A 17401-nucleotide genomic window follows, 5' to 3' on the forward strand; every position below is an offset into this window, starting at 1 on the left:
GGATTATTTTTAAGTATAACATTAGAATATGAATAAAGGATGAGGATGTGGCTTTTTATTCCATAGAAATGGATACATTTCCAAACATGAGAAGTAAATAAGAAAGCATGCCTACCATTGAAGTTGGGGTCCCTCCCGATTTTTTAATATTCTTGGAAGGCATTCCATGAAGGCGACTGAGTCTGGCTTGGAAACCTGGAAAATCAAAGTCCTCAGTTGAAGGAGGGTTTATGATCATTGGAGCATGGAATAAGATTCTATCAATTCAGAATTCAAAGTCAGTTGGAGGGGGAAATGTATTGAACAGTAGTGGGGAAGAGGCAAAATTCACACTTAAAAGATCCGAACCAATGCCTAGTAGGGTTTTAATGCAGCCAGCACATGACAACCAATTGTTTAAGCATTAGAGGATTATCCAGGGTTTTTCTTTCCTCCCAATTTACCTTTCTATCATTTCAACATTTTTACCATGGGCCTAGCAAGAAAGCAAGTCAACCTTCCTAATAAATTGAAAGCATGAGAATTCAGTGGGAGCTGAATTGCTGGTCACCATGTTTCCTCATAGCATCTTGCGTCTAGAGTCTTTCATTTCCATTTAGCGCCTCCTCTTTCAACGACTATTCCTAGACTGACTCTATGTCCCCTGTATCCACCAGTCAGGCAGTGCTACTGACCTCTTCTTCCCGGATGTGACATAAGGGGGAAAGAACCAGTTAGGATACTTTCAAAGACAGGATCTGGTAAATTTTTGTCCAGATCAGTAGGATCTTCCTTTTCCCACCAGGGAATGACTCCAGTGATGCCACAAGCTCCCCCTGATTCCTTTTCATAAAACCAGTCGCTCTGCTCATCATCACCTGTGCAAATACAAGAAATCCCCCAGAGATTCAGTTTTAACATCCAAATAAACCGAGTTGTCAGATTCAGATTTAAAAAATACAAGATGGTAATTAAATCTGAATTTTAGATGATTCATTTTTAATATAAATATATAGTATTTGTACAAAATTTTTAGTATACGTCCAAATACGAAATGGGTCCTACATGTACTAAAAAATAATTATTTGTCTAAAATTCAAATTTAATTGGGGATCCTGTATTTTATCTGGCAATCATCTATATAATCTATAAAGAAAACTTTTTATTCTACACCATGGTTTCACTTAAGAAATTTTTTTTAATACTATAACAAGAACTTCCATCAACAATAACATAAAATGTTATGTTTCAGAACCAATTTAAAAATGTGAAAACCAATAATATACTGGTTAATCCTTTGGCAAAAACTGTAGGGAAATCCAGTTAGGTTACTACCCTTTCCATATTAAGGAAAAATAAATCTCCTGCCAGGAATTAAATGGTATAAAATTATAGAACTCGTTCTTTGCAGCTGATAATGGTATATAATTAGCTTAATTTCATGATTTCTATGGAGTGCAAAAGGGGAAACAATCATGAACAGATGTGACTAAATGAAATTAATCTGATTAAGTTCATTAAGAAATAGTTGTGAAAAAGTTGATTTTAAATGAAAAGTGACAACACTACAGAGTTTACAGAGAAACTACACTGAACCTCTACAAGCAAGGTATTTTTAAAATAGAATCCTATTCATAGTAAGTCTGACTTCTAGGACCATCCTTGAGTGTAACCATGAAGTAACAATCAATTTAAAATTCAGTTTGAAATGTGCCCTTGGTGTGAATCAACAGTATTTTTGTTTTTTGTTTTTTTTTTTTGCGGTACGTGGGCTTCTCACTGTTGTGGCCTCTCCCATTGCGGAGCACAGGCTCCAGATGCACAGGCTCAGAGGCCGTGGCCCACGGGCCCAGCCGCTCCGCGGCATGTGGGATCTTCCCGGACCAGGGCCCAAACCCACGTCCCCTGCATCGGCAGGTGGACTCTCAACCACTGCGCCACCAGGGAAGCCCCCAAATCAACAGTATTTTGTATTTTTTAAAAAAAGGAATAATAAAGAGATGTATATGGGGACAAAAAAACAAAACAAAAAAAACCTCAAAAAAAGCAAAAACAGAAAAGCAGATGGTTTTAAAAATAAGAGACAAATAACATTTTGAATATGATCTGAGATTCATTAGTCTTCTTCACGATTCTTAGAAAAACTACTAGCTTCTAAGAGGGTCGTCACAACTGCTGTAAACTTTTTCCCTTTACAGAAGATTTTTGGTTTCCAAAATCTCTTACTACAAATGTTTTTAAACACAAACTAAAAAAACCCTTAAACTTCCATTGAAAATGATTTTATGGGAAATGGCTGTATTTAGAATTATGAGGGAGTTAAAAATTTAAACCATTTGGAAAACCAAAGTCACCTGTTTATTTCAATTGAGGATTTAATAAAAATTTTTTTAAAACAACAAGAATTCAAAGCACAAATATATTAGTACTTTCATTGAGAGTTATAGTAGAAGTTCACAGGTCAGGTATAAGCATAAGAAAAGAAAGGGAGTCACTTGAAACTGACTACCCTAGATCTTAATTCCAATTAGACAACATTATAATAGAAAAATGGGGTTATTTTATTTTTGATGTGATATACAACTTTATTCTTAATACAGAAATCAAATAGCTACAGATTAAGAACTTGGGCTCTAAAGTCAGACAGAACAATTAGATTTCTACTGTTTTGTAACACTGGGGAAGTTACTTCAACTTTATTAGTCTGGGTTTCATCATCTGGAAAAAAAAAGAGGGGGAGATCTCATAGGGCTGTATTAAGAATCAAACAAGAACTTAAAGTAAGTTAAATGTAAAAAAGCAATTAGCAATATGAAACATGATAGGCTCACAATAAATGCTAGCAGATTATTCTAAGCCATCCAATGCTTCTCAAAGATGGATAGGCTTGTCAAAACGTTATTTTTTTAAAAAGTGTTTTCATTTCATTTCATTATCAAAGGCAATGTTTATAACATAACTTTGGGTAGACATAGGTGTTTTAACAAGAATTTAGGTATATTATCAAGGTAGTCAAGCTTACTCTTAGCCCTGAGGTTCTAACATATTTCAGTGAAGTCTACGGTCTTCAAAACAATTATGTATCTATTTATCAGGGACAGATGGTTTACAAGTAAGCAAAAAGGAATAATAATTTAATTTACTTAATTTGTACTGCCAAGAGGAGGAATAGACTAAGAAAAAAATGTGGCGCAGCTATTATTTTATCCTTTTTTCATAACATCATTAAACTATTTATAATTAAAAAAAATTTTTGTGGGTTTTTTTTTCCCTTAGAAATTACTGCTTTCCTCTAAAGGTCTCAAGAAAGGAAGAAAACACTTATGATAAGTATTCGTATGCATGTATCCTGCCCCCTTAGTAAGGTTTTCATATTTTCTACTGGGACAGGTAGTTTCAAAATAATGCCACGTTAAAGTGTGAAAAGCTTCAGGAAATTTCAAAGATGGGAAAGATGTAAGTTGAAAGACATTACTGTTTAACAGTGTACAATATTGAATTCAGGAAAATGGTCTAATTACTTACAAACTGGATAGGATGAATAAATGTCACAGCTGAATAAAAATGACAAATGACTTGCAAATCCACCTTTATTAATGCTTAAACAGAATTAAATACATTTGGAACCAGGTGGAGAATGAGAACCAGGGTCTTGTGAACTTGCTAAAAGAGACAAAATTGAAAAGACTTGAGGTATGTAAAGCTTTCTCAAGGAAGATAATCCTTCCTTAACATTATTAGCTCCACAGACTAGCTTTTGGAGATAATTAAACCCCAGCCCACTAAGCAGTGTGTGGATTGCACTAAGGTAAATGGATTGCAGTCATCAATTTATGAAACAACTAGTAATAAGCACAACTTAAAAATGAAGGCATTTTTCGCAAAGAGATAAAAAAATAGCATCTCAGTACCTTGTCTTCCCTCATCATTGGTAAACAAACCAGCATCAGTGCTGCTGAGACTGCTGGATTCACTAAAATAAGGGAAAAGAAAAAAAAAACAGATCAAAAGAACAATTGATCTCTCAGTTGTCAAATTTTAAAGAGACATGGCAGCTCAGAGATGGAACTTAAGCCTGACAAAGATCTGAAAGAAAATAAGATGATTTTTTTTAATCAAACTGCAAATATCTCGGTTCCATTAACTACAGAGCATATTATTTTTGGCACATAAAACCACAGGAATCTAATGGGACTCTGACAGCAAGCCAGATGTGACTGCAACGAGGTGCTGACACAATTGATGCACTTTATTATCTGCTTTCATCAAATGCTTACTGCTCCTTTCTTATTCCAGGCAATTCAGCTTGAGCCCTGAACACCACTGCGCAATAAAATGGGGAAAGTCCCAATCAAAAGCAGGCTCAGCCTTTCTTCAGCACATGAAATAAATACAAGGGCCTGGGATAGAATTACTTTTCATAACCATATTTGCAAATATTCCAGAAGAGACATTACTTAAGAATTCCCAACAACTCTATTATTTGGCAAGGAGGAAAGAAGTTTACAATGGTAACAATCCATTAAATCAAAGCTAAGGTCTCTCTGAGCAGAAAATGAATATTGCCAATTATTAAGGAGGAAGTATACAAAAATAACAGGTTCTTATTATTTCCACAGAAGTTGGAGAGTATGATACAGAGTCAAACTTAACATATAAATGAAAATAAATAGTAAATATTCAACTGACATGAATTAAACTGTCACTTAGTTTTATCAGAAGTGATGCTTATATGAGAGTCTAGTTAGTTAAAAAAACCATAAGGACAAGGTCAGATAATAAGGGGTTTAGTTTTTAAACAATATTGAGTGATGTTCTTAAAAATTCTCATGTACTTTCTTTTTACTGTAATTCTTAATTCTAACCAATCAGGAAATTGGTGATTTTTAAGTTATAATACTTTTCCATCAACAGGGAGAATTCTGTAATCTTAGTTTAAAAAAAAAAAAAGCATCCTAATCTGTTTTAAAATATTTCAATTGGGAGTTCAGCATTAAAATTCTAGATGAAATTCTAAATCCACATACTTTTTCTGAATACAAAATATCATTTCAGATTGTTTGATTTTTAAAAAATAAATATAAACAAAAAGTATAAAAATTTAAGTGGCACATTCTCCCAAGAAACTGAATTAGTACCTTTTTCTTTAACTTTCTTCAAATTAAGTGAATGTACGAAACTATCCTGCACATATGTTAAGGAAAGAAAACAATAGTTTTTAAAAGCATCATATCAATACATATTTTCTTATTTACAAACAGGTATGCTCTTCTATACATAGTGGTGTTAGACTATTAAAAACATTTCAGAATCTTTCTGCTATTTAGCTGACCAAACTACTATGGATTTTTTTTTTTCTCTGTGACTGAGTAGTGCTTTCTGGTCCGCCCTCATCAACACAACTCTAATAAAGGGCCTTAACATACACACCTTGGGTTAAATTCTTTTTCTGAAACCCTCGAGGCAAAATTATTTAAAATCCATACATTTTTACACTTTAGAAAGGTACATTCTAAAATGCCTAAGAGGAGTCTGGGGTAGCACTTCATAATCAAACATATTAATATATTTTTTCAATTAAATGAAGGAATATCCATGTTAAATACAGGTCAAGTTAGGTCTGGCCACAAATTAATTAGTTTTTCACAGCTTTCAGGATTCAGATTTGCAGATAAAGGGCTGTGAATCTATGTGCCTTTATTTATTTTTTTTTTTCAATGGTCTTCCAATCTCTCTGAGTTCAGATTTACCCCCTTTAATCTATTCTACACATAGCCAGCTTCATCTTTTCAAAACATAACTGGTTGACTAAAAATATTATGGTATCCTGGACCACAAAAAGGACAGTAAATAAAAACAAAAGAAATTCTAATCAAGTATTGACTTCTGTTAATGTGTCAACATTGGCCCATTAGTTCTGACAAATGTACCATAGTAAACGGATGATATTACTAATAGGAGAAGCTGGGTGTAGGATGTATGGAAACAGGGTATACAGAAACTGTGCTATCTTTGCAAGCTTTCCGTAAATCTAGAACTATTCTAAAAGAAAGTTTATAAAACACACAGGTGCATATATGTCTGTGTGTAAAAAAAAAAAAGTCTATTAAAATTCTTATGTATAAAATAGGTAACTAATAAGAACCTGCTGTATAAAAAAATTAAATTCAAAAAATATTCTTAAATTATTTCCTCAGATTTATAGGCTTAAATTTAGTCATCAAGGCTTTCCATGGATGGGCTCCCACTTAAATTCTTCCCATCCCCATCTCTGGTCCTTTTGTTTATGTCCTTTCTCCAAGAGGTATCCCTATCTCCTCTCTCTTCTCTGCTGTTCTTCTTAAAGATACAAGAAAATCAGAATTCCCTCTCTAAGATCAGCTCTTAGCCCTTAACGATCCTTGGCCTACTTTGAGATGTTTTTACACGTGTTTTAAACAACATGCTTCCTTATTTACATTTCATCTAATTGACATCTAGCTAGTTGCTCCAAGTATATCATGTAGTTGTTAGTGGGTACAATAAATCAGAACAAGAACTTAAACAGAAGCAAGGCTTTCCATTTTCAGGAGCTGAGGGTCATTATGGCTTATCTTCAAGGACACCTCTTCCCACTGTTTTTTAGTATGACTTTTATAGCACAGTATTTAGAGGAGAATATATTCCATGAATGCTTGTTGAATTAATGCATGGATACCAATCCCAATCCCCTGCCCCAATCTGTTCATTTCCTATATTTTCTATTCTTGATACCTGTGCATCATCTGAGATTCCTCTTTCTCATTCATCCTCCCAAAAATATAGGCAGCCAACCTTCCACTTATTCCAACTCTTAAAACTGCTCCTATATATTTTTTTGTCCTCTACTACTGCTGCCGTAATTCACCTCCCTCTTAAGGATGGACTGGAGGTCAGCCAAAACTAGATGAGCCACTGTTGTCAAGGTCAGGTATCTTGATAAAATATAAATCTAATTGACTAAAAATTCTTCACTGACTTCCCATTACTTATATGATGAAATCCAAACTACCATTGCACACAGGCCTTCAAAACACAATTATTGCTGTAGCCTCCGCTCCCACCTTATGTAATGCAGTTACATTACCTATACTTTCCCACATACATAGCACTTGCTTCACAACCATGTCTCTGCATAACTTATTCCCTCTACCTGGGATGATCCGCCTTAACTCCTCGATATCTGAACAAGGCTTTCAGTCACAGTTCTTTAGGAAGTTTTCCCTCACCAGTACCTTCCACTCAGCACATTTCTTTTTCATCATTTGCTTGTTTGGCTATTCCAGGTTATGAGGCTGAAGAGAACCGGGGCTGTCTTATTTGTCTTGGGACCATGAGTGGTGAACAGTAAACAGCAGTTATTCAGATGTGTGTTAAATCACACACACAGAGTGAAGTAGTTCCGTTCTTATCTATAAATCAGTTCCAAGGCAATATATAGCTTTTTATAGTAGGAAAGCTTTGGAAGTGGTCTCAAAAAATGCTTATTCTTGTTGGGAAGATACTTTAAATATTTAGCAATCTTCCCACAGAGGGAATATGCACCTAACTCTTAAGTGACCACAAAGAATAGCTGTATAGGTAAGTTTAAAATATGAGGAAATAAATTTAATTTATTCAAGAGTGAAAACATCCTTTTTGAAAATTTGTACTTAGCCTGTTGACTGCTGGGTAGCCTGATGGCACCTAATACTCAAATATTTTTACAATGAATAGAAATGAAGAGAATTTTATCTCATTTCTAGTCCAGTCTGTCAATAAAAGGAAGACATCAATAAGAGAAGGGGCTTACACAATCAATCCAGAAAGCAGGTAATCTGTGAATAATACAGAATTGAGGATCTATCTCAGCTGCCACACACCCTCCCTCCCAGCAACTAAGCAAGATAATTACTTTCAAGTCAAGCTGGATGGTCCTCAGTCACAATGGCCCAATACCTGCATACAAATAATTCTCATTCCAGTACAAAGATGACAACTTTCTTGGAAGAAAAGCAGGTACCATAAACTTCTCAAAACCTCCCTGAAACATTTATGTAAATTTTAGTTCTTTAGGAAAATTACATAAATAGCAAACCACCTCTAATAAAAGGTCCATTCTATAAACTTATACCAGGTCCTACGCATACCTGTAACCACATTTACAAGGGGAAAGACAAAAAAATATATATATATATATATATACGCCTATGAGATCCATAGCTCACAATCCACATGATTAAAATGTTGCCAATCTTACCAATTAAAAATCAAATACTCTTTCCCAGACCATTTTTAAAGAATATTTTTTTCTTGACCATAGTTGTGCATTTGATTTCAACGACATGCTTAAAAGGATGAACAGTGTCAACGTTTTCTCATTCCTGCAGGTAACATTAGTTCTGTGTAAAAGAAAAGTGATCACTTACCTTTTGAAGGTGTCAAAACAGTCCTTAACAGCTATCATTGTGGTATACCTCTTTTCTAGAATGGACAGATTAGACTAACTGCCAAAGGATTACTGCTTCTCCCATTTGTCTAATGACAAGATCAGGAGCTTCTAGACTATAAATTGGGTTTTACAGTTCATAAGTGATCAGAATTCCTAGCAGTCTACAGACTTCTTAAAATATCTAGCCACTCACAGTGAAGTGGTATCCACTTTTATTCTCAGGAATCAGAATAAACTGATGAACTGTGACACTAAAAAGCACCGGCGGCTAGAGCTCTATAATTAAACAAGTAAATAATTATAAGTGCAATTCTAACAGTTATAAATGTGCTGTTATTCAAAAGCATTCTTTCCCATTGAAAATCCATTTCCTTTTCTCTTTGTAGCTGAAAATTAAGTCATTATAACACAATCAAAAAGACTGTTCATAGATCAGATAAGCAATTTTGCTTTGTGCTAAACATCATAAATTATAAGTAAATATAACCACGGTTAAACGGTAATATCACTACCATTATTATAACTTATGATTATTTTAAAATAGAATTAAAATCCGAAACACATTCAACGGCAAACAGTGGAGACATATTTTTATATTTAGAGAATAGGAAAGTCACCTTTCACTCATGAGTTCGTCTGAGACTTTTTGCTCTTCGTATCCCATTTTGTCCTTATTGGTCTGGCTCGTTTCCTCACTTTCTAAGACTACTCCTTCGTCTTGGATTTTGGGTCCTTGTCTAACTATTTTCAATTTCCTCTTCTTGACCTTGCTCTTGGTAAACTCGTGACATTGGTAAGCTCTGTTGTCATGGTCCATGTCCTGATCTCTACAGCCTTCGAGGGGCTGGGTCACCGTCCGCTTGTTAGCGCTGTCCTGCGGGAGGTCCACTGCCATGCGCTTGACCTTCCTCCTCCTGCGCAGAGTTCTGTTCCCAAGGCTGTCCACGGCAAAATCAGACTCATGCCAGAGAGGTCTTTTCCCTCGAACGTTATTATTTAAGTTCGACGATGGCCTGCGCTTTGCCACTAACATTTGGTCGTCAGAGTCACTGTGATCTTTTTTATTATTATTGTGATTCTCTCTATAGTCCTTGCTTGGTTCTTCTAAACTAGAATCAGAGCCTTCACTTAAGCAGTGACCGGTCTCCCACGGGTGATGAACATTATACGACCTCCGTTTTCTCCCTCTCCGTTTCCTGGCCTGGCGTTTCAGAGGGCAAGAGATACTTCGAGAATGGTCTCCAGTTTCGGCAAATCCACCTCGAGCTTGCTCCGAGCTCTCCTCCAGGGCTGAGACAAGATCATGAACCAGTTCTTCCATGGTTCGACTGAAATGCCTACATTTTTTTAAAGAAAGAAAAAAAAATTTAAATAGTCAGGGTCAACCGTATTAACCTGGTTTATTGCAGCAGACAACTCATTCTAAATCTGACTAGAATGAATAGTTATTATAAAGAACTGTGTAAAAGCTGCTTAATTTTCCTATCTAAGATATTACAGTTCCAAATATTCTGACTCACTTTTAAGTTTTTTCTTGTATAAGTGCTTTTATTAAACACAGGAATTACTTCAAGATAGAGTAAGCATAATATCAGCAATGAAAGAGCCCAGGGATTTTATATTTTTACTGTCTAATTATGGAAAAGTTATTTCTGCTTAAATCACCATACCTTAGTCTACTCCTGTCCTTTTCCTAAAGCCAGTTTTCAGAGCAGGTGTACAGAGTAAAGAGAACTTTCTCAGTCCCCCTCCACCACACACACACACACACACACACACACACACACACACACTAATTTCTAAGGAAACAAGGAAACATACAAACTTTTTCTCACCACATGCTCTACCCAGTCACTGCCATGACATGCGAGGCAGACGGAAAGATAGGCAGCTACATTCAAGGTTTGTAATATATGTGAAAAGAAAATTTAACCAAACGCTAGGCATATATTGAGACCACACTAATCTCGCAACCGAGTGCAGAGGAAACTCTGTTCGTATTCAACCTGGAGCCCCACTGATCTAAAATGGCCCATCATTTTTCTTACCATTACTCTGAAGCAGTCTCTTAGGCCTTACAAAAACAAAAAGCAAAAAACTGAACTATGTGAGAAAATCATCCACTAGTCAGCAGGGATAAACATTAGTGTTCTTTGGGAACCTTTGTAAATTATATGGGTCCTTTCCAAACCCAACAGGGCCCAGACACATGATTTTATTTTTTAAACATTACAGGTAATTCAAATATGCACCGTTCTTATGAAGATCATGAACAATCATTTCTTAAACTGAGTTCTAGAAGCACCTAGGATCAAAATATTCTCGATTATAAAGGACTGTATAGTTTCTAGAGTCTATAGCAGGGGTAGGCAAATTTTCTATAAAGGACCAAGTAGAAAATATTGTAGGCTCCACAGGCCATTAGATGTCTGTCACAACTACTCAGCTTTTCCCATGGTAAAGCCAAGATAATCATAAGAAATACGGAAATGAATGGATATGGCTATGTTCTAATAAAATTTTATTTACAAAATCAAGTGATGGCCAGCCATAGTTTGCTGACCCCTGGTCTACATACAATCTTTATAGTCTATAATTTCAGGTGTTCACAAGTTCCCTTTAACGACTTTCAACTTGATCTTTTCATTTTAATGATAACTTGAAAACAAACACACGTGTGATTCAACTGGATTTAACACTTATAATACAAAACACACATTAGGCTTCCAACACTTGAGTATTTATTATGTGCCAGGCTCATTTCTAAGTGTTTCATATGCATTACCTCATTTCATTTTCACATAATAACCCTATAAGGTGGTAGCAGAAATACACAGAAACAGAGTGTTAAGGTAGGCTTGCCCAAAGTGACACACGTAGGAAGTGGTAGAATCAGGATTCAAACTGTGGCAATCTGGTTCCCGAGCCTGAATGCTCACCCAACTATAGCCAAGAACAGCTACACAAGTCCAGTTTCTGGTTTGCATTTTTATTTATGATTGATTTAGCAGCAGGGGATACTATTTATTGTTGAGACAGATTTAATACGCATCTATGTAAAGCTGATGACTCACAGTTAAGCATCGTATTCTTCTGAACAGAAAAAAGGGATGGGAGACCTGAATCAACATAAGGCACTGGGCAGCTGGGTGGTGAAAGTGAGTCGAAAAGAACCAGTGATGTAGTCCTCAGTAAAATGCACACTGTGAGCAATTAAGTAATAGGACATTGTCTTTCAGTTAATGTGGGTTTGTATTTTCCAGATCTATCTCCTTAGACATTCTGAATGAATAAACAAAAAGTCTACATAGACAAACATTTTTCAAAAACATGGTGATTCAAATATATATATTATAAATGAACTCTGGAGGGCCGCTAAAATTTTTTTTTTGCCTTTAAAAGGTTACTCGGGTTTCAGAACACTGAATTTGATGAAGAGAAATATGCATCACATAGGAATTAGCATTAAGCCAATACAAGGGCTACAATTCCAACTACATTGATAAGCCAAATGAATCTTATTTCAATACCTAAATGTTAATAATTGCCTTTTTTGTTTTCCGTTTATTGCAGTGAATATTTTGTTTTTTTCCTTTAACACTACTTCTTTGGAGGAAACATAGTCTGAGAATTATTATCTCTGAAAACAATACTGTACCTTTAAAAAAATTCACTGGAAGCCAGTTTAACATGTACTACAATAAAGATCCTTTGTCTAAAGGAAGACTCAGTATCACCTGGTTCTGGAGGAATTTACTTTTTGAAGAAATAGTTTTCTTATCAATGGGTGAATGACTGGTTCTAAATAGTAATATGAAATTAATTAACTCAATGCATGAATATAATCTCCAACTAAAATTGCAGGTTATTTTGGAAGTTAAACTTTAGTGCTTTACTTTAGAAGAGAAAATGTAATGGTCCTAACATTAGAAGAAGCTTAGCACATCAGATTTAATCTACTGAAATTTGATACTATTCATTAATTTCATTTAAATTAATTCATTATACTGCTGTGACTAATGCAGTTTAACCAAATATAACCAATACTATTACTAAAAATGAAAGCAAAATTTCTTTATAACATTATTAAAATTGTGCCAGCCTTATCTGATTTTATATTGATTTTCTTAAGAGAAAATAAAAAGTATTTTAACTAGAAGAATCTAATTTATTCCATGATGTGATTCAAACATGAATCAACGAAAAAACTACTTTAAAAGGCTTTTCAAAAAAATCCCTATAAAAACACAGAAAAAATACATTTAAGTGACATTCAGAGTTCAAATCACTTTTTCCCCTTTAGTTTCAACTCACCAGAGTCCTGCAAGTCAATCTCAACCAAAACCCCTGTAAATGAGCCAGTACTATTACAGCTAGTCAAGCTGCTTCACTTACACCTTCAGGTAAAACTGGCGTCAACAAGCTTCACAGAAATAGTCATTGTAACAGACCATCACATGATCAATAGCTCATTTATTTCCTTTGCCTTGGCAGTTACTGAAGACCATTGCCCGGAAACATTTTATCCTAAAGATATTTTCCTAAATAAGCCCTTTCTTACTGGAGGCGAAAACTGGAAATATGTTAACTTTTCTGTACAAAAATCTATGTTTATTAAGCAACCATAGTTTTAAAGACTGAATTATAGTAAAATCCAGTGAATTACCACTTAGCTAATTTGTAAGTTTTATATTCACATTTATAAAATAATTTCTCTTCATTTGGAACCCAATGGAAATGAAACCTTTTGGGAATAGTTTGCACTGAGTATAATGTCTAAGAGAACACTTCACTAATCGTTTTCTTAAGCTAGTCCAAATGAATAGAACAAAATTACAGTCCCACTCTTTATATAAAGTTGGATTTTGTAAAAGGAAATGACTTGAATAGATAAGCATTTTGTTTTTTCAGGTGGTATTATATTATGCTGAGCAATCTATAAAATGTATGATCAACCCAGAAATTGATATGCCAGTTTCAGGTAAGAATATTTGGCCAAAGGTCAAGTTTGTTTGTTTGTTTGTCCTCCTCCAGGCAACATTAAACATCCAGTAAAATGAGTGAATTTCTCTCCTTGGCTTCCTTTAACACCGAGTTCTAATTAATTCAGAAAAGGGCTTCCTAAACAATGTATGCTCTAGAGTGAGGAAGATGAGTTAATGTAGAAAACACTGCACTGAGTTTAAGGGTTTTTTTGAATGTTTTTGGTTCAAGGAAGAAGAATCAGGAAGCCTAGTCCTAAGTTACTGCTCCTATGTCCTCAAAGAACTGACAAGATGACCAAAGAACCAAGGGCCTCAAAGGGAGTCAACAATGTAGAGGCAGGCATAGCAGGAGTTAAAGTCCAAGAAAGCCCAGAAAACAAATTCCCCCCCAATAACCAACAACTAACCATTTTGTCAATGATTATTACTTTTTTGAAGCCCGTATTGGCAATAACTACTATTCCTAGAAGGGAAAAATATAGCATATATAGGAAAATTAGGGAATAATTTCCTTTTCTGGATACCGATAAAATAACTGTAACAAGAGGATGCACCTATGTGTCTACTGAATAAACCCACCAAGTTCATTATAAAACAAAAATCTTCCAGATATACCTTAAGGGTAATTGACTACAGCTTTCACATATCTAGCTGAGGAAAAAAAAATTAAACTCTTTACCACCTCGTACATGGTAAAATTCACATCTTCATCTCTGTAAAAGATTACATCTTCTACAAAGTTAAGTAATTTTAGGAGTGGAGTGCTAAAAGGTACCTATTAATAAATACAACTGTTCAATTGGCTTCAAAAATTTAAGGGAATAACGATTTACGTGTTAGACTCTGTATGAATAAAAATTCAGTGAGTACTAAAACACTGAACCAACAGTACATAGTCAAGAACTATGCTGATGAATATATACTATTACTACCACAAGCTTAAGAAGAAAATAGTTTTGGAATTAGCATGCCTTGATATTCATGTTAGCTTTTACTTAAGATAGGAAAGGTTGGTTGGTCCTAAAAGTATATAGCAAATAGCCAAACAGATTAAAATGAACACATAATACTGTAGACCATGACCGTGGGAGACTAAACAGGCAAATGATGAGCCTTAAAGATGCCACATCAAGGGCTAAATTTTATGACTAATTTAACAAAATATGATTCATAAGAATGTTCTAAAGTTTGATTAAGATTTCTGCTGCTCATAGGAATTTACAGGTTTCCTTCCTTAATGGTAATATTATTTGTTCAAACAAGTCTTTATCTCAGTCTAGTAACCTATTAAGAGATTACATCTTCAGTTTTCTCTATTTATGTATTTTGGGACAGATCATAGGAAATTAAGAATAACTCTAACATTAAATGGTAACACTTGGGCTAGTTTAGAAATTCCTTGACATATCAATATAAACCATTAATTGTAAGTAATCTTCTCTCTCTTTTAAAAAAGTAGCATGGGGGTTGGGGAACCTATCTTATTCTGAAACATGCAAATGATTAATTATAACTTTACATTGACACTAGGCAATAAATATGGAATAGAATTCACTAGGGGGAAAGAAAGGCTGGGAGGAAACTGTAGGGAACATGAGCTTTAAGAGTCAAAGCAAGAATTTGGAAGCTAAATTATACTATAGTCATCAGCCAGAGGACCTTGGACAAATTACTTATCTTTTGATTCTGTTTCTTCATCATAAAAATGTGTATGACTATCTTGTAGGGATTCTGTGAGGATAAGAATGGGTACTTATGTGTGAGAGCAGTTATTTCATCTTTCAACAACCTCTACACACAAATAAGAGGAAACTGTTATTGAAATATCAAATCATTCTTCTTTTAAGGTACAAAGTATACTATGAATCCTGAGTATGTCAAAATAAAAGCTAAGACCATCAACTTTTCTGAGTTCTTGAACCTCTCTGAATGACGGTGAGAGAGGAGTAAACAGACATTTGTAAAAATCTTTCATAGAATTTCAAGAAATTTAAGCACTTCCTTAAAGACTTTTATCGATTAAAAAACAAACAAACCCAAAAATCTCAGGTTAAAAAAAAATTAATGCTGTGTATTTGACCTACTCCTATCCTAATAATTAATATACAGATATAAGAAAAAAAAAGATGAAAGGATATCATCCTTCCAAGTTAAGAGCCACAAGGTTCGCCACCAAACAGATAAACTCATTTCCCATCATGGGAGCAAAAGTTCTACTGACTTGCACTCAACTAGAGGTGTTGCTGGCAGCCACTACTTTGTCACTTCTGTCACCACGGGAACCCCCAGAAAGCTTTCTTTCCTCCTTACCCTAGCAATGTGACAAAAAGCAGTTCATACATGGCTTTACCAAAAAAAAAAATCTAATTCTACTTTCCAAACAGTGATTTTCTATTTCTGTTTTCCAAATAGTGATCTAATAAGGCAGCTCATTCATTATTTAAATGTGAAGATCATTCTTTTGATTTTTTTTCATTTAACAACTTCAAGAGTCATTCAAACTTCTTTCCTTATACTGTAAACACTTTCAAAAAGTAAACTATTGAATAAAAAACTGTCTAAGGAAATAAAGTCAAAGTCTAAAACAAATAACGTAAAGCCTAAAAAATAATTCAGAACAATTCTTGTTAACAAGCAAATATTAAAGTGCATCTAGGCAACCTTCTAATATTTAGGAAATAAGTCTCACGCATTGCCTACACATGGTGACTACTCAATATTTTTGAATATATTCTGAATTCCTAGAATAGGAATGAGAATGAAGGCAACTGAATATTAATTACAAGTACCTAGCATAATGCTTGGCACATAACAGATGTTTTAAAAAAGTCTGCTGGATGAACAAACCAATCAATGACAATGAATGAACAAACAACAAAGGAAATATATGACTTGACTGAAAATTTGAACAATCCAGATTTCAAATTACAGAAACCTGACTCAGACAAACCTGACAGTATGAAACTGAGTTCAAGACAAAAGGCCAAAAAACAACAAAAAAAAGTTATTTAAAAAGCACATATTCACTATGCAGTTTTCCAGACCTAAATAAAATCAAAATAGCAAATAGAAATGAAATGGTAGAAGAAAAGGTCCAGAATCAATAGTTTATTTGTAATGGGCTTTCTTTTAAAGCAAAGCCACATAAAGTGAAATAAATAGATACTATAGCTCAGTAGATCAATAATGATTCAATAGTTTCATTATCAAGAACTAATTTTAAAAATCTGTTCAGTTCAACCTTCAAAATCTTTCCCCCCCAAAAAAAACCCTCAGAAATTGACTTTAAATATAAAGCACTAATAAAGTAAAAAGTAATAAAGTGTGTCAAAATTCTAAATGTGATTTGTCCATTAAATGACTCAAATTTTAAAAGGCAGGTTAACATTTTAAGTACCAAAATAGATACTTTTTGGACCCTACTTTCAAAATTGTATGTGAATGAGGTGGCAGGAAGAGTAGACATTCCCAGCTATAAAGATTTTATAAAAATATAATATGAACTATATAATAACTAGTTATATACTAACTAGTTAACTAAATAACTAAAGTTATATAATAACTTGCACAAAAAACATATTTCCTGACACACAAAAAACATAGAATTTTTATTATTTAATTGTATAAAACTTTTCTTCCTTAGGCTTTTAAATTATAAAATAATATATCAGTTCTACCTTTTAACAAACTATTAAGAAAGAAAGGAATCATCTACATTTACCCATGTGGTGCCTGAAAATTGAAAAACCATCCCGGACATTGGAGAAAAAGTTGAACTCAAGATGGGAGTTAGATACATCAGGAATTCTAGCCTGGTTAACGAATCTGGGCATATACTTTCCGGTTTATATACTCCTTGTGATATGGAATCTCATTCGGACACATAGGCAGTATGCTAGGAGAGTTAAGAATTTTTTTTTTTTAGATATACTGGAATCATACTGCAAATATGATACTTGGGTGTATATTTAAACTACATTTGCTCCTG

The 17401-nt window shown here is 34.2% G+C and overlaps 1 protein-coding gene across 2 annotated transcripts in view; it reads right to left on the reverse strand.

Moving 5' to 3' along the window:
- GPATCH2 (G-patch domain containing 2) overlaps positions 1-17401 on the reverse strand; it is a 165982-nt gene that overhangs the window by 146875 nt on the left and 1706 nt on the right. For both annotated transcript variants that reach the window (XM_029227806.1, XM_029227808.1), the window contains exons 2-5: positions 9046-9765; positions 3891-3952; positions 675-857; positions 116-195 (exon numbers count right to left, since the gene is read on the reverse strand). In XM_029227806.1, coding sequence (XP_029083639.1) covers positions 116-195; positions 675-857; positions 3891-3952; positions 9046-9765 — 1045 coding nt within the window. The remainder of the gene's footprint in view (positions 1-115; positions 196-674; positions 858-3890; positions 3953-9045; positions 9766-17401) is intronic.

The sequence above is a fragment of the Monodon monoceros genome, unplaced genomic scaffold (genome assembly GCF_005190385.1).
Source record: "Monodon monoceros isolate NGI ecotype Baffin Bay Population unplaced genomic scaffold, NGI_Narwhal_1 Super_Scaffold_18, whole genome shotgun sequence".
NCBI lineage: Eukaryota > Metazoa > Chordata > Mammalia > Artiodactyla > Monodontidae > Monodon > Monodon monoceros.